This window comes from Apteryx mantelli, chromosome 1, assembly GCF_036417845.1.
Source record: "Apteryx mantelli isolate bAptMan1 chromosome 1, bAptMan1.hap1, whole genome shotgun sequence".
Classification (NCBI taxonomy): domain Eukaryota; kingdom Metazoa; phylum Chordata; class Aves; order Apterygiformes; family Apterygidae; genus Apteryx; species Apteryx mantelli.
This window is the reverse complement of record NC_089978.1, coordinates 155532723-155559063: the sequence shown is the minus strand read 5'-3', so window position 1 is coordinate 155559063 and position 26341 is coordinate 155532723. Positions and strand designations below refer to the sequence as shown.

At 38.3% G+C, this 26341-nt stretch overlaps 1 protein-coding gene across 1 annotated transcript in view; it reads right to left on the bottom strand.

The window, feature by feature from the left end:
* Positions 1-3771: 3771 nt before the first annotated feature.
* BICD1 (BICD cargo adaptor 1) overlaps positions 3772-26341 on the bottom strand; it is a 190203-nt gene continuing 167633 nt past the window's right edge. The window contains exons 9-10 of the mRNA XM_013947444.2: positions 10653-10728; positions 3772-3936 (exon numbers count right to left, since the gene is read on the bottom strand). Coding sequence (XP_013802898.2) covers positions 3849-3936; positions 10653-10728 — 164 coding nt within the window. The 3' untranslated portion in view covers positions 3772-3848. The remainder of the gene's footprint in view (positions 3937-10652; positions 10729-26341) is intronic.

Genomic DNA, 26341 nt, shown 5'->3' with positions numbered 1-26341 from the left:
GTCGTCCCCAGTGGGTCCCGCTTTCCTAACAGCTCTACTTAAGCATTTGCAACAGAATTATCATGAGCAGCCTTCAGAGATGAGGTCTAGACTGTATTTCATAATATAATCTCCTTTTTGTTTACACTTAAATATGGCAAATGGCTAAAACAATTTCAGAATCCTTTTTAATTGAAAATAAACTGAAAGTCATCTTGGCATTAAAACTTGCAGCGTTACCTTAATTCTAGCTTCATTCTATGAACCCTACTGTATGGCTATAATTACATTAATTTACTGGAAAAAATTTGGATGGAGCAAGCACAGAGATGCCAGCCTGTCAATCAGATCAAGCAGAAAGAATCTCACTATCGCCTCCATCTACAAGGCAGAAACTTCTGTATGGTTAGCATGAAAAATGACAGTATTTCCTCTTTCTGTGAAAGCCTCCATTTACCTTCTGACTGATAGAAAATATATTTTCCATACTATCACATTTTGCAATTTCTTGTTCATTCATCTTCTTCTCCCCTTATATTTTAATCTACACATTTGTTTTGTTATTTCACACATTTCCTATAAATTGGATTTCCAGAAGTGGATCATTTCATTGAACAAGGAATATTTTTTTTTACCTGTGTGATAAAATAAAGCCCAAAACAGACTGCCCCAGATCTGAACAGACTATTCCAAACCCAAAGAAATTTCAAGGCCCTCCTAGAGAACAAAAGCTGCATTGCAGACATGAAAGACAAAGCAGGATTTGAAAATTGCTTCTTTTCTGTGTAGGACACACTTCAGCATTTTTAAGTAAATCTGTCCTTTAGAAAATATATGCATCTTTTTTCTTATTTTTTTAATCTTTAAAAATCAAAATAGGTATCAACACACTGGAAATTAATTCTAAATGGGTGAAATACAGTATTTTGCAACTCTTGAAAAAACATGCTTTTGTTCGTTTTTGTCTGCATGTAAATACTTCCTTTGAAATCTCACACAAAGTTGTAAGTCATCAATCATAAAATAATAAAGAAGAGTTTGTCATCTCAAGTTCAAGATGTATATTTTATTTTGTACTGATTAACTGACAAAAGCTGTCCTGGGGACCTACACAGTTTTATAACTTACAATGCAGTAACTACAGTCATTTGTACATTTAAGCTGCTTTGTTTCTAGTTCTCTTAACTTTCCAACACTTATGTTTTATTATATTAAAAAAATATAAATTGAAAAATTAGAAATGAAGAGTTTAAAGTTTAAGAGAATAAAAAATTTAATAAACCCACTGATTTCTACAAAACATGGCCACAATCTCTAAACCACTGGATGCTGTTCTGTAACTCTTGATCCACATGGACGTACCAGCATAACGTTTCAATTTCCCAAAGTTGCTTTGCAAATCACAATTGGAAGCAAATACATTACTAAGCAAATGTTTCAATACAAGGAATTTTTTCCAATAAATTCATATGTAAAAAGGAAATGTATTTCACTGATTTTCTGGTCAATTTAACTTTTAAATTGAGGGAAAAATGTTTGGTTTGGATATGAAAATAGGTAAAAATATTCCAAGTAAAGCTTGCAGTAACTGTATTCAATGTGCAATGCAAATTCCTTTCCCACTGAACAATACACAGTAGCTGTCTTTGTTGGACATAGACATCACCACTGTAGAGTATTAATGCAGCAGTCTGACGAGGTCAGGAATTCGGAGATGCTTTTTAAAGGCAACATTTACCTCAGGCAAAACGTTTCTTTAGTGAAAATCAAAATAGCAGCTAATCTCAGTGCCAAAAACATGATAGAGCTAAACAAGTTTTACTTGACTTTCCTATGACAAGACAACATGTAGATTAAGTAGGATACTAAATAGTTATGTAAATGTATACAAGAATCATGTGAACTGCACAGAAACCTAAGCAGAAACACTGCCAAGTGTTGTCTTTGATCTGATCAGAATTTGATATCAGTTTGCTGCTGTTTTCTCCACCTCTGACTCTGAATGTTTCGTTACAATAGCTCAGCTGCTTTGCCAAGGTTACATTACATACACTGTTGATTACATAGAGTATTTCTATTTACAGCACCTTCATTACTGGTACTATGGTGATAAGGATAGTTAGGCACACTGATTGGTCACTGATTCTTTCCTCTGCTGATGCTCTGTGTATCACAACATTTGGTTAGCACTGTTAATAACAGACGACTGAGTTTGTTTTCTCAGATACAGGCAAAAATATGAAGGAATTATTCCAACCGTCTCTGCAGCAATTTTTTTCAACTGCTCTGCACTTTAGGCTGTACTGTCTTTCGAGCTTGTAGATCATACTTACGCTGCAGAGAAGGAACAGAGTGATGTGGAAAAACCTAAGCCTTTCATCTGTAAAGAAATTAAGGCCACCTGACAAAGAGCAAGGAGTCTGCTAATTACCAACAAGTGGGCAGTACTGAGGACTTCTTTTCTATTTGATAACCAGATGGGAAGCCCATAGATGCTAAAACATTACATCTTGCTTAGCCACTTGCCTTGCTGTCAGGTATTGTGCAAAATAAATTCTGCGTTCCTTGATTTTGTTCTGAAATTCACTATTTAAAAAAAAAAAGATTTATTCAGCTTTTGCAGGAAAGAATCTTTAACTAGGAACACTGTGCACTGTTGCAATAGAATCTGTGTAGCGTAGATCACCTGAGTATTTGTCATAAACTGACATGAGCTAAGGTTCTGTATCTGTCAATTTTTGGCAAGGAAAAAATGTACTACAGTAAAATCCTACTAACGTCGATCCACACCGTTAACCTCACCTGCAGGAGTTATTTTACCACAGAATACTTCACGCAAAATGCACACAACATCGCCATTCACGCTAGCCTTTCACGGTAAGGCCTCGAGCTAGTATCCTGAATATGGGAGCAGGAGGAAAGAATGTTTTTAATTAGCACACAACATTTAACTTGTTTTAGATATTCTTTCTCAGATACCAAATAGAAAGTAACTCCAAAAAACAGCACCAATTCATCTACTTGTCTGAAATGCAAAAATATAATTACGATGCAAGCAAACAGTTGAAAACAAATCAATACACCATCCTTCCATCTCCTTCTTAGGCTTAATAATTATCTTTCAGTGAAGAGCTACAACAAAACCAGAAGCTAGCGTAATAAGAATTAGAAAATAAGTGCATAAACAATATCAGTGCAGCAGCAAAATACACAGTCATTGTTAACTTTTCAGTTCAACCCATTTCCAACATTTTTGTGCAATACAAATTGGCCATATGCTGGCCAATGCAACAAGCCTCTCTTTTTAATATTAAACTCAGTCATTCTTCACTTAAGCTATTTCTGCTTGTTTTTTAAAAAATAAAATGAATTAAATACAACTCTCAAAAAAGACTGTATTTCATAAACGCAAAATTATGATGCAAATAAAGTAAGAAATAAATACCACACCCTTAATGACAAAAGGAAATTTGAACTGGTTCCTATGGCTGAACTTACAGGATGGGAGGGTAGGATTTTTGTAACATACTTTTTTAAATATTGGCTTAAGTCTCTCAGTATTCCAGAGGTAAAGCCAAGCAGCTGAGAGGAACATTTTGTCGGGATTTTAAATTTCACTACACTGTAATTGTGATAGCAAAGTTTGGATACAATCAGAGGAACCATAAAAAGTCTTCTTGATAGGTTGGGCTCTGTGCTTTGTGTTCTTCTTCTCAACCTTCCCTCCGTTGCCAGAACAGTGGATTTGAATCCAGGCTTGTCAACGCAGCAACAAGACAGGATTGTCTGCCGGCTCGCTGGGAACAACCCGACCCCTTGTTGCATCAACTCCGCTCTGTTTGCATTTTCTCTTACGCTGCATATGAAGATTAGGGGTAAGGAGGAGGCTTAGAGAGACAGTTGAGAGGGGCACACTGAGAGCTGGAATGTGGCTGCTCTTCTGGAAGAGCATTAGGACTGAAAATTAAAAAGAAAAGAGAAAAAGGGCTTAAAAAACACAACAAACTTTTCATGTGCACATAAACAGTACAGGGATGGAAATAAACTCCAAAAGGTGATGAAACCTCATCTCTAAATCTGCATCCTCAGATGCATAGTATGCATATAGTTTACATACATAGTATACATAAGGCAAATTCTCAGTGCACAAGTGTTCAGTGACACCTGGACATATACACGAAATGCTGCAGATATCCTGCTTGCCAATTCATGTATACAACTGCCGTTTGCATGCCCTGATGAAGAATGGAGAAATGAATGCACATGCAAAATCAGAGAGTGAATTTAAAGGGCAAAGTACAGGTGCCATTTTTAATGTGAGTGTTAAAGATTTTATATATGCAACCAATTAATTGTTCTAAATGAAGAAAAGTGCCAGTCTGGAAATCAGGTTTCATCACTTTGTGAAAACATGGTCTCTTACTGAATGCAATCTATCAACTAGTATGTCCATATAAATACAGGGCAAACTTCCTCAGCAGGCAACACAACCATTATACATCTTGTAATTCACCACTTCCAAAGGTTCCTAGTTTTTTCAATGTGCTCCTTGAATCCTCTTCAGTTCCGTAATATTGTTTGATTGTTTTTCCATAAACAATTGTTCTGAAAACAGCATTCACCCCTTAAACCTCTAAACATGCATATATGCATTTATAGGTGGTGCATACCATCATGTAATACAGAGAGGTCGGAACCAGCTTTCAGCAGGCTAGGTCTGGTACGAATAGCAGCCTAGCTGTGGCAGCACAAAGATAAGGGCCGGCTGCCATAAGCACACCTCACTTCTTGGTGCAGAGCTCCAGGATGCTCCTCCTAGAAAACTTCACTTTGGTTTGCTCATTTAAAGCTAGCTCAGTTATCCACACTACATTGCAATATGCAATGCAGGCCCAGCTTAAGCTCATCCCCCCCTATGATTCCTCAGCCTTGGGCTGCTCACTTTTACAAGGTTGAATTTCAGCTCATAGAGCTGGTGTCGAGCTGAGTGACAGCCACTAATCTTTCAAGGAAAGCATGCAGCAAACCAAAATGTCGAAACAGAATACAAGTAAACACAATTTATAAACAACTGCAGTACTTAAATGTGTCTGGGAAAAGTTTTTATTTTCTTAATGTCTCATATATTTTACAGTCTTGGAGTTATTCCAAGCTCAGCAGTGTATATATGATGAAGCACAATCATTTATGTTCCTGTCCTCAAGAAAACTTGCTTTTTCCATTTTCCTTCCTTTAGAAACCATGCTGTTACATATTATCTCTCCCATACAGACTATGGGAATGTTGAAAGGAAAGCAATTAATCTATTCCTGGAAATGAATCAATTTGAAATGCCAGAGGTATTTGAAAATCTGCAATTGGAAATGCCAGAGGTACTGCAAATGTCTGTAGTTACACATACAGCATTTAAAATTAGGAAAACAAAGAAATGACATTGCATTTATTTGAAGACAGAAACAAGTGTGTACCATCACTGTTAAGAAATTAGACAAGGATATCCATGCTTTCAAATCAGAGGAGCTTAAGAGATCATGACCACAAATAGATAGGTATTACAATTCAGCAGGAGTTAAGAGTCCTTGCACCTCTGACTTATTTGAAGATCATGAACTTGCACGCCTTAAGTTAGACTTTGTTTCACATTTATGCTCCTAAAGAGTAGCTGGCTGACTGCAAAATGCCTGGTCAGTGTGGGTTGTAGGTGTTCTGCACCTCAAGTTTTGCTTTATGCTCAGCTCTCTGAGTAGGTCGGTCACAAAGTATTTAGTGCTTTTTAGGACTATGACTCCTCAGTTTCTATACAGATTTAGAACACCTACATATAGGTGTTAAGACTAAATCTAAGCACCTAGATATAAATATTTAACCCAAAATGTTTTTTTGAAGCTTAGTAGTTGGACTGCTTTAAACAAAAATCCTGAGAGGACACCAAACGTGTCTTCTCCTGGTATTTCTTTCTGTGGTTGTAACCCTCCTTTTGTTCTGCTCTATTACACAACATACAGATGCAGATACAGCACCTAAAGTAGGATCTGAATGAGATCTTTGCCTACAGCACTCAAAAGAGTATGTCAGGAGTCACTGGAGAGGGACCTAAAGATTTTAGTTTACTCTAAAACTTATCCACCCATCAAGAGCCAGCTCCAGACTTTGGCACCTCTTACATTTTCAAGATAGACTTAGGAGAAGCGCTAGATTTCTTAAGTCCTTAAGAGAAATAAAAGCAAATCGCAACTTTAATGTGGCATTTGGGGAAGATGAAAAAGGTGGTGCTCATGTTACCCTACAAAGGCTGCCTTTCCCCTCCTTGCTCCCCCATCTCTTCTTTCGAGGGCTTCTGTGATTATCGGAAAGGAATGGAAAACTTGACATACATTTTCCTTGCTCATTAGCAGAAATATATTTGCCTTTTGGGGCTTCCATCCTAACTTTAAAAATAAACAACACAAGATGTTCATGCTTTGGGTGAGAGGACTGGTGAGGAAATGGCCATCATTAGGACTAATTATGTGCAGGAATGGCCTGAAACAGGGCCTCTTTGAAAGATAAGATTCACCTGTATACATATACGCCCACCCCTATTAAAGTTCTGGCATCACCTTCAGTACAAAAATCAGTGCTGACTGAAGATAATGTAATACAAACTGTCCCAGAATATGCTGAGATTAGGAAACACTCCGCTTATCACATTCGTTTTCTCAGTAATTCTGCATTGCTTCTCACTTTGAAATACAAGCACACTTCTACATGACAGAATAGATATAAAATTTGGTCTCACCATTCCCTTTTCAACCAATAATAAACATTAGGGGCATTAGGAAGAGAAGAAAAAATAAAATCACAAGGTTATCAGTACAGGCACCTTTGCAGCAACATATATATACACCCATCACTTGCAGTCCTAGTGGGTTTGACTCCATGGAGTATTTTCCCTAACACTCCATCGTTATACCATCCTCTCTCCAGAAAAACAATATATCCAGTTCAGTAGTACAGATTGCTATAGCAGTATAAGAACAGAAAATACATCATTCATCAGGCAGAATCAGCAAGTGACACACGGCATGCAGTGTGTGTGCTTTGTATGGCCGTACAGGTGATGGTGGCAGCAGGTCCTGGAGTTCAGCTATCAGGCATACCGAAGGCTGCAGGTCGTAGGGGGTGGCAGGTGGAGCAAGAACACGAAACAACAGAAAGACAAGGAGGAACCTGAAACTGTTGACTATTAACTGGGAATAAGTGAGAATACTGTTACAGTCCACACATAGAATACATGCCGCTCTTAAAGCATTTGGTTTTAACAAAAATTTTGTAAACCTTTGTTTAATGGCTGGTATCATTTGGGGAACCTATTCGTTCAGTTGATGAATGAGGTCCATGTAATTTCTGTGTTAGTACTATTGTCTGTTTTTAAGCCGTTCCCCCCCCCCTCACCCCCAGCACTCAAAATGCAAACACATATTTTTAAAATCAGTTGGACAGAACCATGCAAAGCCTTTCAGTGTTAGTAAGTGCTCTTTTCTTTCTTAAAGATGTCATTCACATGCAATATTGTCTAGCATAGATTGTAGCTATAACCACTCAGCATAGGGAAATATAAACAAATCAGTGATATTTTCAGAATGGAGCCATTTTGCATGCAGTAATATTTTATCTTATTTTTACTTTATTTCCTTTTTATATAAATAAAAGCACTATTTCTTATGAAATGATGAACATTCATTTTATCTACAGTATTGGTATTTTTTTTTATAGTTAACTTGCAACTACCTTTTGACTTCTGATAATGAACATGAGGTTTTCACTGGATTCAATAGAAGCCTGAATACAGCCCAAAGACACGTGCTTTTTAATTTTGGATTATGGTTAATATTTTAGTCTTGTCCAATATAACACATTGAACAAGAAACTACAAGTGATTGGGGGGGGGGGGGAGTGGAACATGACAACATTACCCAGTAATTTTCTGGATAGGCCTACATTTGGTTGCTTGCCACATGATCTTGGAACTAGAAATTGAGGTGATGCATGGAAGGCACAGTGAGATTTTCATGCAATGTCACATTAGAAAAATTTACTTAGAAAATCTCTTAAGAAAAGCTCTCATAGAATCCCCAGATCAAATTCTAATTTAAACATGCAGACACAAGTGAAAAGACTGAAATAAGTTGACTAGATGTTTCTCTAGCATCAGCATTGGGATTTGATTGGCTTGAATCTCTTCTTAGCTTAACCAGTGTGGTTCACCAAAACTTACACACTGGAACCACTGCACTTTCACAATTACCAGATAATCCATGGAGATACACAAGTCCCATTTAAAGTTTGGTATAGATAACAGATTAGGAAAAACTCTCTATACGTGATACATATAGAGTACAAAGTGAATTTATTTGTGTAATGGTCCAGCATATAAATCTAGTCTGAGCATGATTAGACACACCACAGGACAGAAAATATTTGTGTGAATTACAAGTCTTAGCATGCTGTTGTTTGATCCTCAGTGAAACACCACTGAGAGGTCACATTACTGCAAGAGTGATAATAGAGACTTAAAAAAACAAACATACCTCTCTCTCAAAATGGGTGACTTTAGGGCTGGGCATGGCTTTAATCTGCCTCATTTGGCATCATAACACAACTGAGAACGTGTGCATTATACCAGTAGGGACAATCAGAAGAGACAGAAGGGCATTACAATCTCCTGTCTTCCTCCTCTCCCAGATTTGGTAAATCTGAACCTCAGTTAAATCTAAGTGGTTCTTTAAATGCCTTTAGTTTTCACTCCAGATTTCAATTACTTGATTTAAAGCACTCACAAACTCATGCCATCATGCTGACTCCTATTAAATCTGTTGTTATGCTTCACTGCTTTATGAGGCTATGCAGCTATGTGGCTGACACAAGCAAGGCATCGTAGATAATACATCAAAAGCAGTGTGTGTTTTCACTTAACCAGAAGAGTATCAAGGTAGTGATACTGATAGCCATTTAAAGGTCAATAGTTAAGCTAAGTATACAGTACATATTGTGCATAGGATGACTGATCTGAATTTCTAAAGTATTGAACCATAATTTTAATTATCATTACTATTTCCTATATGCCATTCTTTTGGTTTGGAAATGTGGCAAGAAATGCTTCTTGAACATGACTCCCAGTTCTGGTTGTAGCTAATGATATCTCTCTAACAAAGGAAGAATTCAGGGACAAATCAGAAAATCCTGAAGCTTCCCTTTGGAACCTACCCCTTTCTGTGGGTTTGTTTGCTGAACAAAGTAATGCTTACAGACAAATATGTAGCAGTGGTAAATTAGCTAGGTCTTCCATTCTGACAAGAATCTCCAAAATTGCAGGAGCAACTGGTTGTTAGTATTCAGAGTGGGAAGGTAAAATAGCATTTTCCCTACAAGGAGAGCTGCTCTGGAAGGAGCACTCAAATAGGCTTTGTTTTTGTGATGCTAAATGAAATGGATTTAAAATAAGATTTGTAGATATTAAATCTCCATATACTCAAAGCACCTGTCTAATGATATTATCAAATTTTCATCATATCTAAGATATAGCAGAAAATGCTTTATAGGGATTTTAAATGGAACTAGTAACTTCTTTCATTGTGCTATAATACTCCAAACTGGTAAGTGGTACTTATTGCTTATAAAGAACTTTCACCAACTTTTTATTACAAATATTATTAAATATTTGTAATACCTGTATGTAGTAAAGAAGTTAATAATACTTCCACTTTACAGGCAATAAAAGAGAGGCACAAATTAAGGGGCTGTCTCAAGGTCACTGAGAGACTGCCCTGTGACCTAGCAGAATTCATGGCCAGCAGTGCTTGACCTGCAGCCTGAAAGCCGTACCACGACCATTCCCCAGCGTGCTTATTGCAGACTTCCATAAGCCGTAAGTTTACCACTGGGGAGGTGAGGGGGAATATCTTCATTATATGTAGGGCTTTAGAGCAACTCGGTCACTATACATCAAGCTAAAAATAATATAAGCTATTTCAAATGAGAGGGTATGGTCATAGATGAATATATGCACAGAACATACAGTGAACTGATTAAAAAAAGTACTGTGAAGTCTTTTTGCTTAGCTTGTTTTTTTGTGTACTTTGATTTACTCAACTGTCTGGGAAGCCTGATTTGGCCTTTGCACTGCCCATGAGCAAGGACACCAGCAGTTTACTTTTAACAACAAGGCTAAGAACCCACTGTGGTGGGACAGAGTTGCCAGCAGCAGGAGAGCTCTCTGCCTGCTAAAATCTCACCAGTGCCTTTAAAATACTATCTTACAAAAAGAGAACCTGCACCTAGCCCTAAAATCAAAAGCCCCCCCACTTAAGTAAATTTATCTAGCAAGAAAATAAAATCACTACTATTTTGACATCGTTGAGAAAGCGTCTGCATAAAAAGACCAAGTGAGGGTTGCAAGATTCAATTTTGCATTCTTGTCTATATTTTTACATAGATATAAGTGCATGAATTTTGTGATCCATGTCTATACTGTCACTGCAGAAATTATCACTGCTCCTCAAGCTGTTAAAAGGTGGCTGTTTGTGAAGACTCGTACAGATGGGAAGAACTTTTCTAAAAGGAAGGCAAGGGGAGTTGCAGACTTGCTATAACATGCAGCTATGTGCAAAGAAAAAAGAGTTAGTTAAGTTTACCTGACAGTCTGGCAATCTGGCCCCCTGGCTAGTTGTGAGCCGTGTGGCGGTATGGAGGCAGCAGGCTGCTGACAATCTACAAGAAACTGATAAATTAGACATATATACAGAGAGATTACAGAGCAAGGGGTTAGTAACAGTAATACACAGGCTATGCATCTGATGGAGAGATTTAGTGAGGAATGTTTGCTTGGTTCCTTATTTGACAGAAACACCTTTTTTTCCTGATAGTAGTAACAATAGTTGTTGGCTTTTTTCTTTCTGCAAGTAGCAGTGAAGACATTTTTGTCTTCCCTAAACACTGGCAAATGTTTTGTTTAAACTGACAGCAATAACGGGTCATATTCAGAATCTGGATTTAACTTTTGTACCCATCATTCTTCTGCAGGTGAGGAATGAAACTGTTTTGCTTACACCTAATATAAAAAGTGTCAACAAAGCTACTCAAAATTTCTCCAGAGATCTTATATCTTACAATTACAGATGTCATCTCATTATGGTCTTTGAGGAAAAGCTTGCAAGAAGTTTACATCTTCTAACTAGTGCCTGTGAGATTATTTTGTATAGAAAAAGAAGGGGGGAATTGATGCAGCTGGTTTTTACTGTTTTGTCTAGACTATTTTATCAATTCTCTGCCAAAGCAGTTTCCACACAAATCACTTGCAAAGCTGTATTCTAGTTCCCAATTTAATAAAAGTAAAGCCAAGTGATCCTTTGTTGCTATGTGTTTACTGTGACATTTCAAATATAAAAACAGTTTTAAACTCAGTATTATTTGGGGGACTTCAGAAAAGTAGCTGAACAAGACACAACCCTGCCTCCTAGCTCACTAGGTTCTAGTCAGATTTCCAGATCTCAACATTTGCCTAACTTCCCCCACATCAGTCTGGCCCTTCATGATAGCAATTATCTATACTTTCCATGGCCTGCAGGATTCAGCCTGTCAGACAGCACGGTTTTCAGGGTCCTTTAGGACATTAAAGTCTGTGGGTGAAATTCTAACTATCTGGAAATCAGGTGGAGATTACTTTTTGACTCCAGCCGCGTTTGCAGAGCTAGCGACCTCTCTGACTGCTACACCCTGATTCTCAACCTTACTCTTCAGGGGAAAGAAGTTACTTTCCCATGAATCTTAAAAATGAGTTCACTAGACCTCACGGACTAGGAGACAATTTGATAATTTGATTTTTTTTAATTTTTTTTTAAACTAGCTGCTACTTGAAGCTCAACACCAGTAATCATCTTTTCTCTTTCAAATATGTTTGCCTTTCAAAATTCACTTCTATTCTTTGCATAATTCAAGTGAAGGAACCTGTAATAATGTGCTGTAAAGATTTTTGAGATGACATCAGGTACAACGCAGAGCAACACACCTTCCTAGCAACACTGAATGTCATATCCAGTATTATGGTGTTTCCTTTTCAGACAGGCCCAGAATGCTACTTCCTAGGAAGATCTATGCTGACCTCCTGTGGGTGGAAGCAAGTGCACCCAAATCGCTTACTACTTCCTGCCTCAGCCAGTAGGCGATGATTTTGGACCTATTTCCAAGTGCACAGGTATCTACATCATAAAAAAAAAATATATATATATATACACACACACAGTTTGAGCTTACACCATTGTGTCAGGAGGCAGAAATGGAATAAGGAAGGACACTGCCATTCTTTCATATCCCAGGATGGTCACTCTTGTCCTTACTACATCTTTCAGCAGAGGAATGCAAGAGTTTACAACATATCTGAGCCACAAATAGAGAAGTCTATCACTTCAGCAAAAAGCTCAATTAAAAGAAAAGGTGCCTGAGGGGGACAGACAGAGCCAGCTAACTGCAGAAGGGAACTTAACGTTAAAAAAAATAATAATTTTTTTTTAAATTTCTTATTCTAAATAAACTAGTTTGCAGCAATCCAAAGCAAAGTTGTCCCTGACAGCTTATAGAAGGCAGTCAGTGAGAAAAGGAAGACAGAAGTCTGCGTGATGGAGAGGTTTGGACAGGTTTCATAAATGTAGAAGAAATTGTTCAGACAGGCTTTGCCAGAAAAAATGCAAACATTTGATTTATGATCCTATTCTAATATCTCAGCCATCCTGCAAACATTTTATGATACCTCCTCATCTGCTAGATTTAGCAGAGTGCATGAATAGGGAGCCAGATTCTGCAAGCATTATGCAACCTGAATAATGACTCTTCAATGTGAGCAAATTCCTTGGACTTCAAATGAAACAGTACTACTTAGCATCAGCAATACACACAATCTGGCTCAGAGTGAGTTACATCAGTATGAAAGCTAGTGATCCACATGACTTAAAATGGCTGAATTTTCCTCCTACATCCTCCAGGAGTGAAGTTCTTGAGGATTACGCTAGGAAGAGCTAAGCACAATGCATATGACTTAAACATATACATTGCAGATTCAGAGAGGCTCAGTTCTACTCATATTCAGGCAGCTGTGCCAGAGCTAGATTTATTCCTTTTATATTTAATCCTTCTAAAGTTTGAAGGACTTGTTCCCATCTTCTCTAATGACGTGACAGTCATAAAATGACTTCTTATATTGTGTTCAAAGGTGAAAACTGGAAAACTGCATTCGGTCCTTCTGTTCTGCTAAGGAATCCCTGCCTCTATCAAGTAAATGGTTGTTTCTTTCTGAAACATTCTGTTGAAGGTCAAAAGTTTCAAAGATGTCTTTTCTGAGTCTGTGGTCAATGTCACATACCATGAAGACAAGGAAGGAAAGACACGCTCTCTTGTACTAGAAAGAAAAAAAAAAGTGATTACACTGGAAGAGGCCTGTTCCCAATATTTTTCAACTCTGAGGGAGTGTCAGTCAAGCTATGAATGAAAGGACAGTTTGTCATTTGTGTAGAAGACGCTTGGGTAACAGATACAGACTGTAACTTCATGTATGTTTGTGCAGACGAACATCAACAAAATGGTTCATAAAGTTATTAAACAGACTATCTTATTTCTCTCATCTCCAGTTGCTGTGAGGAAATAAACTACTGTGGGGCAGGGGACATGGTAGCTATCTCTGAAGAACACTTTCATGATTCTGTGAACCTACAACAGAGACATGAAATTCAGTGACCACTGCAAGCACAAAGTGCAAAGAGGAGCTATTCTGCACAGAAGGGTCATATTCCAGGTTTCACTGAACTCAGCAGCACTTGAAGCTGTGCCAAGTCATGCAGCAGCAACCCACAAAAACTGTTCAGCGAAGCATCCTTCGGAGCTTTAGGTGCATAACTCATACTGCACATTGGGCCTGCCCAGATTATTCAGTTCTTTCCACTTTAGCCACTTGCTAGCGACAGAGATGTAAAGGGCTCAGAGATTTCCTCTCTCACAGATTAGCCTGTGCCAATTTTCCTTTGGCATTTCGTGCCCAGTCCTAATTCGGTTAATCAGCTCCTAATGTAAGACCATTAAAAATATCAAACTCGGTGAAGCTACATCTGTTGTTTACACAAGGACTGAATGCACTACTATAAACTTTTTGCTGAAAGCAAACCTCTTACAAAAACAAAACAACCCCCCCCCCCACACACACACACCAAGAAAACCACCCAGCTTTTCCTGTTCCTCCCTTTCGCTCAGCCCCCAGAACAATGTATTTCCCTAGTGTCACAAGGTGTGCTCTGCCCTCCAGTCTATGAGCTGGGCGACTCCCATCAGCACAGCCTTGCTTAACTGGGTTGCTAGTGTCAGAGAGATGGGCATGCCTTCTGCTGACATCAGCAATGTCCCCGGTGAAAATCCTATGTACAAGCATTTTTAGTCCCACCTGCTCTGGACCCAGCATAATGCACTGGAATGTTTCAGTATGTTTTGGCACTTAAACTTCTACTCTCTACTTACTGCTGTCAAAGTCCAAGAGTAGTAAGGATCCCAAGACAAACTAGTGGGGATGCTCTCAATGAGTAATTAACATATAACACACTTTTAACTGTGTCTAGTTATAACTGGTCAATACAGAGCTTTTTCTCTCTTATCTGAAAGGGTAAAATTGAAAGTCAAGCAACAAACCAATCAAACATGATTTTTTACAGGGATTGTTACATATTTGGCATCACTGATGTGAAATAAATATTGCGAAAATTGGTTCTTGATAAAAAAAGCTCTCAAGAAATGCTTATGGCAAAATTCAAGATTGAGACTTTGTCCAAGTCTTTTAAACCAAACTTTCCTCAGTATCCCACTGAATACCCCAGGCTGACAGAAAGGCCTTCCTTCCTAGCTAAAAGTTTTAGAGTATCTACAGCAATCACACTTTGTGTCATGCTACCCAGTGTCAATTGAATTTGCTGAATAAAGTCTGGGGAATTTGATAACATGCCCTATGAAGACGTTATTGACAATTTACTTGAAAAGAGAAGCTGTCTCCATTTACATGGTAATATATTGTTTGCTTCCTTGAGATGTCAAAGCAAAAACAACAAACATTTAATGGGAAAGAATGAATGGCTAACAGGATTATTCAAAGGTATCGGGCAAAAAACAAATCAGTAGTCTTCTGGTTGCGCAGAAACATGTTGCATCGCACTCTGCAAGTCCTATAAAGACGATCAATCAATTCTCACTACTAAAACATTGGAAAATGAGGAAAACTGTCAAACTCAAAAGACACACATGATATGTCAAGAAGAACAGGACAGGTGGCATTAAACACTTGCCCACTTTGCTGAGATGAGAGAGGTTTTTTTTAAGAGATGCCTTTAAATTGTAGTCTAACAGGCTGAGAAGAGTCTTTGAATTTTTTATGTCCAGGAAAAAAATAATTCATCTTTGCTACATATATTGTCTTCATACTTTGTGAAAAAATCTTTATGCTGTTATTTGACTAGCTGGTTTAATTTATCATCGTTTATCTCTGTTTTTCTATGGGATGCCAGAAAAACTTTGAACTTCTTCAAGGCTAAGAGGAACTTAAAGTGGTTAACGGTTATCACAGACAGTAGCTGGTGAGAGGAGAGCTGTGGTTTGCCTTCGAATAAAGGCATGAACAATGGTACAGGTCAAAGATTAGAAAAGTCTCTCCCTGCTCCTGCCTCCAGGGTCAGTTTGGGTCTGGAAATAACACAGTGACTTCTGCACATGCACAGCCCCAGCTAGCAAGTCTCTCAAATGCAAAGTGGGTGCAGCTCTGTGTTTCTGCAAGGAGCGAATATAGTGGAGTCACCGCACTGGTTGTGTCCTCCTCTTGGAGCAGGACTGACTCTGGTTGTCCTGGCAGCAAAGCCAACAGCATGAGGGTAGCATGGTACAGTGCCATTGCTCCGTGAGAGCCAGCCCCATCGCTCTGGTCCGGCTAGCACTCAGGGAGCAAAAAACAAAAAAACAAAAAACCCCCCCAACCAACCAACACCACCTTAGCCAGGTGCCAATTAGCTCCTGCACAGGCATTTTTCAGTACTCAGTGTCTCTGGGCTTTCCTAGCTGTCTGGGCTTTAACTCTGCTCCCATTAAGCGAATAATGGAGAGTTGATTGAAACTTGTTTGATAAATTTGTCTATCTACGCTTTTGGCATATTCAATGGTAAAGCTGACTTATTGTGAAATTTCTGTGTCAAGTCTTGCAAATATCCAGGTAAAACATATCTTAAATTTGCTGTTCAGAGAAATTTGGAAATTTGGTCCATTAGATTATCTCAGGTTGCAGTTGTTTCAGGAGTGAGCAGGGGGAAGGATTTATTTCATGGCACATATTTTAGTCTTCTAAAAAAATTATTTGAAGAATAAAGGTTAAGAGATGCGAGTGTGCTGCCGAACTCCCATTTGCACACACAGCTGAAGGAATCAGCAATATCTACATATTGCATCAATAAGCAATAGGTTAACGGGAGGATGTATCTCCGATCTCCAGTCACCTCCGCATGTTCTCCCTTTTTTTTTTTTCTCCAGAGACTGCTCAGGAAAGTCCAACTGTTCCTAACACTCCCAAACTTCTGACACAGGCCTCTTCCTCCTGTCAGTGGTTTACCTTCAGGAAGAGGCTAACCAGCTAGTTAAGCACATAAAAACCTCACATTTTTAGCCTGAATGCTTGGCCTGACAGCCACAACAGGTCCTTGCAGATGACTCATTTCTCAATACTCCAGCTTTCCAATAGTCCAGCCTCTCAGTATTCCATCATTGTGTGGTGGTCTTATAGGTAAATGATTTGAAACATTATATTTTAGGAAGTTTAGCATATGCCATTATTTATTTTGAAAAAAAATAAAGACTGTGAAGGGTCTCTTGCAGACTGGAATCAACCTATGCCAGAACTGCTACAGGGCCCAAGAACAAGGGAGTGAAAGGACTTTTTTTTTTTTTTTTTTTTTTTTTTTTAAATCTCACAGAACTGTACACCTTGCTTCTACAGGATGCCCAGACAGCATAAAACTATTTGGTTACCTCTGTAGCGTAGCTCAGCCTGCTTCCAGGCATATCTGCACCTGCTCTCATCCAGGTTCTTCACTACATATCATAGCTGAGGTTTAAAAATAATGCACATTTACTCATTTTCTGTGTTAAGGAAAACAGCATGTGGAAATTCTCAATATTGCCCAAATGCCTACAGGGTACACAATCTCAGAATAAATATAATAGAGAACAGTGTTAACTGCTTCTCAGGAGCAAGAGCAGGTGATCAAACTTATTGGAACAGCTAGAGTATTTAATTTCTATATCTTAAAGCATTTAGAGAAATGCTGTCTGTCCTACCTGATTTCCACAAAACAACTCATGGAGCACCACTAATGACTTCATGCACTGCCTGACACACAACACTCACAGGCATGTTTTAATAGGTCACCGATTTGGTTCCTTCCCAGCACACATCAGACTTCTTGCTATGTTATAGTGAACTACTTCATCTCTACAAGGGTAACAGTACAGAGTTTTTATCTCCCTCTTAGCATTTAAGCAGGTGAGTCTCCAGTGTTACAAAGGAGATCTGCTGATCTTAGGAGAAGGAGAACACCAGGTCCTTCTGTTCCACAGTACCAAGAGGATGTTGTGTGACAGGTACCTAGTGGATATGGATAAATAATGACCTCTGCTAAATACATGCACATGTCCCTTTTCCCCTCACTATGAAAGAGGTAAAAGATTATCTCTCAACAGTACTCAGAAGTTCATTTCCTGATCTGACACATGCTGCAGACGGGCAGGAGTAGTTAGCAAGTACATGACCATCCCCAGCCACCCCTATCCTGAGGTGTGGAGCGCACCACCTCCTTTGAGCAGAAATAAATTGGCATTCATGCAGTGGGGGCTACATCATCTTCCCTGCAGAGCTGAATTATTTTCCGAGATGAGTTTTGAACAGTCACTGTGCACAAGGAGAGTCTGAGGAGTGGGGGCAGACTGGCACTGTGTGTCAAGCCAGGGAACAGAAACCGAAGCAGGCAGGAAAGGGAGGGAAAAGGCTGCAGGAGCACCCCAGATAGGGGCAGAGCCTTCCCAGGGGGCAAACCTCCAGACTACAGGAGGAGGTCGGGAAGGTGAAGTAAATAGAAAGGCACTCAAGGGAAAACAGAGTGAATAGCCCATAACTGGGGAACAGGGGCTGGGCCAAAGGCTTGACCTCAAACAACATGGGCTAGGTCATGAGCTCGCAGAACTGGGTGCAGCTGGAAAGCCAGACCTGGAAATGAACATAACCCAAGAAGAAAAGCAAAGCATGAAAGGGACTAGCTGATCTTTTTTTTCCTCTAACAAACTTCTCCCTCTTTTTCTTTTGGTATGAAAAGCCTCACTTCTAACTGTACCACCTTCTTTGTACTATGCTCATAAAGTCTTGCCCACAGAAGCACTGTGAGTGATATACTTCCACAAAAATCACTAGTGCATCATCCCTAGTGTTTTCTCACAGACTTTCAAGTCTGTGTCACTAAGTCATTTTTATGTCCCCTCCCCTGACTTTTATCCCTTTTTAACCTACTGCCCCACAGTGGGGCACAAGACTGCTTTTTGCTTATTTTAATTGACTTGATTTTTACATTCTTTTTATACCTGAATTACCCTCAACCTAAGGGGCTGTCTCCCCCATCAGTCCCTGTGCTCCAGTGATAATGTGACTGATAGCTCAAAGTATTGCAGCAATGCTATATGTCAACCTTGTCCTTCGCTGTAGCTCATATTAAGGACAAAAAAAGATTTTTTCCTAGTCATTAACAAAACTAGTGAAATGCATTTTTTATTCCATTACAGACTAAGAACATGGAGATTTCTTGCCAGGTCTGTAGGTTTTTTCACACTTTTTATATCATGATGTGTTTATGTTATTTTCTCAAATGGTTTCTGTGAATGCTTTAAATAATTCCTCATTAAATCTACTTAGAAGCTAAACAATGGGTTAGTAAAATAGCAGAAATGGGAATGGGTAGAAGCAGAATATATATGTATTCAGTTCCTTTCTTTCATTATACATTTCACAAAAAGCACACTTAGAAAGGTCTGATGATTCACAAAGTACTTATTCATTAAAAGAAACACATTTTAAACATTTCAAAGGAGAAAAAGAAAGGTCTTATAAACATAGAAATCATCATACTTTTGTCTTTCTGATTATTCAACTTTGAAGGAAACATAAACGTCTAGGATACACATTAGATGCATTTTGGGCCACAAACATGGCCAAATCAAAAATACTTGCACTACTTCTAGGGTAAAGAAGGGCCTGATCCAAAACCTGAAGTCAGAGGGAACGGTACTTTAGTAGGCTTTGGAACAACCACCATAAGGTACCACTATAACATTTCACAGCCCTACAAAGTGCAGACAGAGAGATACTTACAATTAGGGATACTAGTCTTGATTAAAGAATTGCTGGTGAGCTTACTCCATAGATCACAACATCCCAAGGAACTGCTCTATTACAGAGCTAAAATATCAGCATGCCTAATTTAAAGAGGGACTCACTTCTGCTTTGCCTATTTTATGAGATGAGAAGCACGGTATTGAATATCCCTGTATATTTGATGGTAAAAATCAGTAAGTCACGAAACCACATTAAACCTTGTCATAAAAGAAGATAAAGACAAAAAACATTTGCTATCAACATTTTAAAAGGATTTAAATAGCTGTTTCAGTTAATTGAAAACAGTGGATTCCAAAGCCCAAAGTTTAATAGACTGCAGTAAATATCTGGTAACACAACCTAAATACGTTATGTGTCACCTGCATATCTATTTAGTTAGAAACAACCAGAAGTCTAATAGATTTTACTAGAGAAATTCAAAAAAATGATGGTACTTTTTGCCATTCCATCCAACAATGAGGTAATAGCTTGGATATGCAGGAAGAAAATGTCAATAACCTTTTGATGAATATATCCAACAGTAAGGCATGGATCTCACTGCAATCTTTTTTTAAAAAGTAACATTTAAATAAATGGTTTGGGGCTGCCATTAGAAACAAGTTTTATTTTGGAACTGTTTTCTTTACACAATGAAAAATACAAGTAGAAATTAAATGAACCCTGTAGCACTGCAGTGAATTCATGTCATAATAGCTAAATTATATTGTAGGAGCCAAATTATACTGATCAGCATGAAATGTATGTTTTTGGTCTCATCTGCGGTAACTGGAAAACTAAATGTAAGAGAGGAAAAGCACAGAGTGAAAAGGTCCTATTCACAGTGGCACCAAGAGGTAAAAGTACATTTAGCCAGCTGACTTCTGGATCAGTTACAGCCAACTAATGTCCTTGGCAAGGATACTGTTCTTCAGATTCAAAACGGCCTCCACAAGGACAATGTTCCATGCTTGAAATGGCGTAAATATGTAATGCTCATTAAGCTTAGTTAAATGAGCATATCAGATGCAGGAAATGGCCCCAAGGGCAGGAAGATATATACACATATCCGTATATATGCATTAATATCACTCATTAAACAATGAACATTTATATACACAGATATGGCATGTTACAAAACCCACAGAAAACAGAACTATGCAGAACAAAAAGCGAACACAAAAATTAATAATGACTGAATTACTATTTTTGAGAAGAGCGCCACATTCAGTTAAAACACCCGATTTTAAAAACTCTGCTAAAAACACAATAAAACCCAATTTTCATGAGCAGTACAAGACAAATTGCGTCAATACTGTACACGTCTTGTAATTGCCAGTAACCTGCCTGGTTATACAAACTCAAAGACAACTTCCACATATAGGTTTACCATAAACACAAGAACATTCTCCATAGACAAACATACAATATATTCATAGCTGAGGACTCAAAAAAAAAAAAATCCATGGTTCTCTAATAGGCAAGCGGCAATTTGCATTCAGGCAGTGAATTTGTTCTCCCTATATATTAGAAATATATAGAATTATCAAAATAAAGCTTTTTTTTTTTTTTTTTTTTTTTTAATAACAGGCTTGAAGATCTTTCACGCTCTAACTGCTTTGCATTGCTTGGATGAAGCAAGTCAAACTTATCCACCTGAACAATCAGAGCAGACTGACAGTCTGGCCTGTGCTTAAGGCTTGTTAAAAATTATATGGCTGCACATATATATTATTTAGCAGTGGTGACTGAGTTAACCACCTGCCCTGCTTTTCAAGCAGTTTCAAACTGTTTCCTTTAATGTACAGATAAATCCATATTGTAAATGAACTGGAATCCTGAATCACAGAATAAAATTATTTGTTAACATGAAATCATCATGGAAAGAGTTATCAATTCCTAGTCATATTAATTTTCTGTTTCATCAATCTGCAATATTTCTTAACAAAGAAGAAGTAAGAAATGCTAAAAACTGTTCACATCTGCTATTAAATTCATTCCAATAGATGACTGAAGCATTACAGTAATAGAGGCTGGATGACCCAGGTGATGATAAAGATCTACAAAGCACCCTCTCTGCAAAATATAGGTCTGAGCTGATAATTTTCCTCAAAGGCCTTACCCCATGATTATTTTTAAAAGAAGCTGCGCTTCCTTCAGCTTTCAGATTTCTAATAGCCTGCTGTTTCAAAAGCAAGAGGAGTTGCACATAAAAAAGCAAGGTTTAGGTACTGAAATAATGTTTACAGTAGCAGGATTTAGAAATCTGCAAGGAGCTTTGTGACATTGGCATTAAAGTTCAAAAGCAAAGCTGGGACCATTTTTGGCAAAATACTCCTAAACAAACAAAAAATGTGCACATCTACAGACCTTCAGCATAAAACCTATTCATCACACAATGAAAGAAGACACAAATTCGCTATCAAAAATGCTTTCCCCTACCTCTCCAATGTGCACAGGCTCATCTCTGGGAACAGGCTCCAGTGCAGACAGCGTCAGCCCAGGCCTCCCTCAGTCATTTTCCCAGCCCCTTCATGCACAAGGACAAAGCCAGCTCACCTCCTACCAAGACTTCCTATCCATAGGGTTCCCTCTGAAGATGCTTTCCTGTATCTTCCCACTACCTCAACAACGTGAAGAAGCAGGAGCGGAAGCCAAGAATCTTGTCTCACGGGGTAAGGCCACACAGAACACTTTTGATTTAGCATAATTTTAAGGAAAAACACACATGAGCTTTCAATTACAAGGAGAAAGACATTCTATACAATATTTCTGAAAAATCCTACCCTAAACAATGCCCTTTTGTGCAAAAAGGGCAAAACCCAGAACAACGAAATGAGAACAGCAGCAGTACATATTGCTCATCACTTGTGCCTTGTGCTGGAGGTGACTAAGCACCTCACAGCTCACACCAAAGGCTCTTCAATCAACCCCCCTTGACACTAAGGAGCACCCTACTCAGCAGACCCTCTTGCTCCATGTAGCATTAAACTGTGATTGAGCTATATCAAACAGATCAATGCATTCCCAGCTAAGTTAGCCTTCACAGGTGACACCTCTTCCAATTTAAAGGGCAATTAGCAAATTACTGTGAAGTAAGTTCTCTTGAGTCCTAACTTAAAGCATTAACTGGAAGACTTGTCAGGGCCTTCATGTTTGGTGATTGAGTTTTTTTGTTATCATTTTCCCTATCAGCTTAAGGAATTAATTTCTACCTACAGATGCTATCTCAGAGACTCTCTTAGGAACTCTCTATAGGAATTTCTTTCAAGACAGAATTTCTGCAAATAGAGTTAATTTTTATGGTAAGAATGCAAGTGAATGAACAAAACAAAAAACTAGTTCTGTAGACCTTTCCTAAAAAAATACAATTTTGTTTGTATCAAACTGTGATTCAAATTTGATTTGCATATAAGCATAGAGCTATTGCAGAAATCAATCTTGGATGATTTTATATTAAGAGTATATAGTATATACTCTTAATTATGTATGCATAGGTGGTGAGCTTAGTGCTTAAGCAGTTGCTGTATTATTAAATGGCTTTCCTTATGCTGTCTTTATCTTCCACATTAGTCTCTTCTTGTGAGAATTAAATGCCATTCTGTAAATCAACCTTGAAAGACACCTGAAAAGCAAGCAAACTTTCAGGTTTAATGTGCTTTCAGAAATGAGCAACTCCCTCCAACTACCTAATTTTGCAGTGGTTTTTATTTTCACAAGTTTTAGAGGCATCACTTTATGAAAAGGTCTTGTAACAGTGGAGAACAATAAAATCCAAAAGCTACACAACCAGCCTAGCTCTATCGAAACTAGTGGAGCAGGCCTGGGTTATGTCAACTAAAAATTTGACCTCAGCTAGGCTTTGAATTTGAGAGAAATATGTCACTTTTTATGGCTACTTCCCTCTTTCTTTTTTAATAAAGTAAAATATGACTGTACAGAATTCTCTAGAAGGAAAGGGATTATTCATTATGATTTAAGCAATTGCTTTTCTCAAGAAATAGGAAATATTTTACTATTCAAAGAGTTTTCTTGAATGGGATTTTAAACACTGGAAAGTGCCCTGTGGTATACACAAATGAAAACAACACAGAAAAGAAGTACCTACAACATTTTGTTTGGGTGTCATGTCAACCAAGGAGAGAACATAAGGCTAATTGTGGTTGACTCTTTAGCCACCTGTTTAAGGGTGAACATTGCAGGCATGATTCTCTGTCTCAAGAGCCTCTTACTTCAGCTGCATCACCCACACAAGGATCTTATTTGAGTTAATTTTAAGCTAGAATTAGGGCACTTTAAATCCAACATTGAGAATTTCCATGCTAACATAGTGGACAGGAGATAGAATCAGGTCATCTACGGTAGACTTTTTCTGTCTTGTTCTTTCCTTGAAGAAGTCAAGAGAAACATATTTCGTATTTGGGACTGTGGTATATTAAGAAGCATCTGGTCACTTCATTTTCAGGTCCTGTATATGAAACTCTGGAAGGAATTCAAATGCAATGGCAAAGGAAAGGTCACTTCTAATACAGTGTTACACACTGTGCAGCTGTCCAGTTCAGCCTCACGCTTTCTATACACCCTGACTTCTTCACATATTTAAGAAAACAGCCACATGCAAAAGAGGGCTGAAAGTGTGCTGCGCATATATTGGCTGGTTCTATCAGAAGAATAAATGTAAAAATAAGTGTAAAAATATGCATTAATAACAAAAGGAAAGGAGAAACAGGAAGGAGTAAAATCATAGGCCTAAACACCATCCATAAATTGCCATTCCAGCTTAGTGTACAGCAATACCACAGCAAAGCTAAATGCATACTATTACCTGGGGAAAATGAAACAAGACACTTTGGAAATGGACTGAGTGGTATTTCTAGCCACAGCAACTAGAAGCCATTAGTTCAATTAGAAAGTCATACTGCCGCAGCTTGATGTCAAAGGGACACACATGGTGATTTGAGTGGCAGTCAAGAGAAAACCAAGTAAGAAAGAGCAATCTCTTTCTTGAATGGTCTTTAATTCAGCTGGCCCTCACTAGTAAGCTTTCATGCTGGGATCCTCCTCTGAAGAAAGCAGTGAACAGCAATCCCAGTTTTCCATCTACCAGGGAGCCAGTAGCAGTCAAAGCTGGGGCCAGGGCAGCTGCTTCTTCCAAGCAGGAAATCTAGAAGAAAGTGCAACGAGAAGACAGGCAGAGCTGGCCTACTGCCTTGCAGCCTCCCAATGCTAGGAGCTAATGAAATGATAGGGAAGTCCACACATTGCATGGGTGAAGTTTTCACATGATGGGGAATTTTTCAGGACTTCAAAAAATCTGAAGGCATTTAATTTAGGCTTGCATCATTCTTCCTCCAATACTGAAGACACAGCTTCAAATCAAGTTGTCCTTTGCTCTGTAGTGTTAGATTTTGGACACTGTTCTTTTGCAGCCTATATGATGAAGAAGTAGGTGGTGGTTGCTACATGTCTTGATTATTTGCTTGACTCTGCAAATCATCAGGGGAAAGACACTCTTTCTCATACTAGGCTTTTAAAAATTCCCTACAAAAACAGTAGAATAACATCCATCGCTGTTCCTTGCTTTCAGAAAAAGACAGTTAGACAGATGGCAAAAAATCCTACTTGGTGCATCATTCATTTGATCTGTTAACAGTAATATGAAATCTTCCAGAAACTGCTAAGTACAGTGAGACTAACGTTGAACAACTCCCTGCCTCATCCTCAACCTGATTCTAACATGAACTCCCACTAATACTGGAGCCTGAGCGCTGAAAAAATCATTTGTTTGAACCTGTCAGTGTCACAGGTTGCCTGTTTGAGACTAAGGACATGTGAAGGCATAAAAATTCTGATAAACTGCATTCAGAAAGCTGGGACCGTTTTAGATTCATAAGGAAAATTAAAACATAAATCAGTAACACTGTCTTCAGACCCTTGTACTTTGAATATGTAGAGGTGTACCTAAAGCGTTGGGTGAGACGCTGGATAAATTTTTTCTGGATGATTCTACTTTTCAGGCTGCTTCATCCTTTGGCCTCTGTTAATGTAAAAGATCAGAGTCTATATCAATGCTTCTCAGTCTGTTGTCCATGAACCTGTGGTATTTCATGACACATCATAGTGGTCCATGAAAATAGTGAAAAATAATTTAATGCATGAAGACACTGTCAGCAGTCAAAGAGTTCCACATTCAAAGATTATATTATTTTATCATTAGTACTAACAATTTTGCAATGCAGTAAATTTGTGTTTACCTATTTGTTATAAGCACTCTTCTTTTTTAAATCATGACTTCTTCCTAACCGTCAATCTGCAGATACAATACACAGTCAAGGTTCTTCACACAAAGGTGAGCAAGTCCTTAGATTAAAAATTGATTCTCTTAGGCCTGACACTCTCTTATGAATTGTACATTAGAAGTAAAATTACAATTAGAAGAGTTTTGTAAATTGTACATGGGAAGATTGCCATGTTTGGGCATGTTAAGTGTCCATCAGAAAGAAAATGATCTTCATTCTGTCATAGGATGAAGAGGAAAGAAGACAAGAGACACCGCCAATGTTTAGGGAACGGATCCCTGTCTATAGGGTAGAGCACGTGGTCTTCCATTTCTTAGCACAATTCTGCCTTCTCCAAATCACAAAAAAATATTGCCATAACTGCTCACAGAGGCTTCTTCTGAAGTCAAGGGGGAATTACCTGCATATTTTAGAGTGTTGCCAGAAGAACAGAAAGGAATTGCTAAAAGACGATTATCATTTGTTTTATAAATTTTAAAGTCTTTGCTTCCCCCACCTCTTTTTTTTTCCCCCAGGAGCCGCCATTTGGTTTTCTGACTGCAGTATTCCTAACGAGAATGTCTTGTTGAGGCTCTCTGCAGTTCTACATTTGTCTGTCATTTCT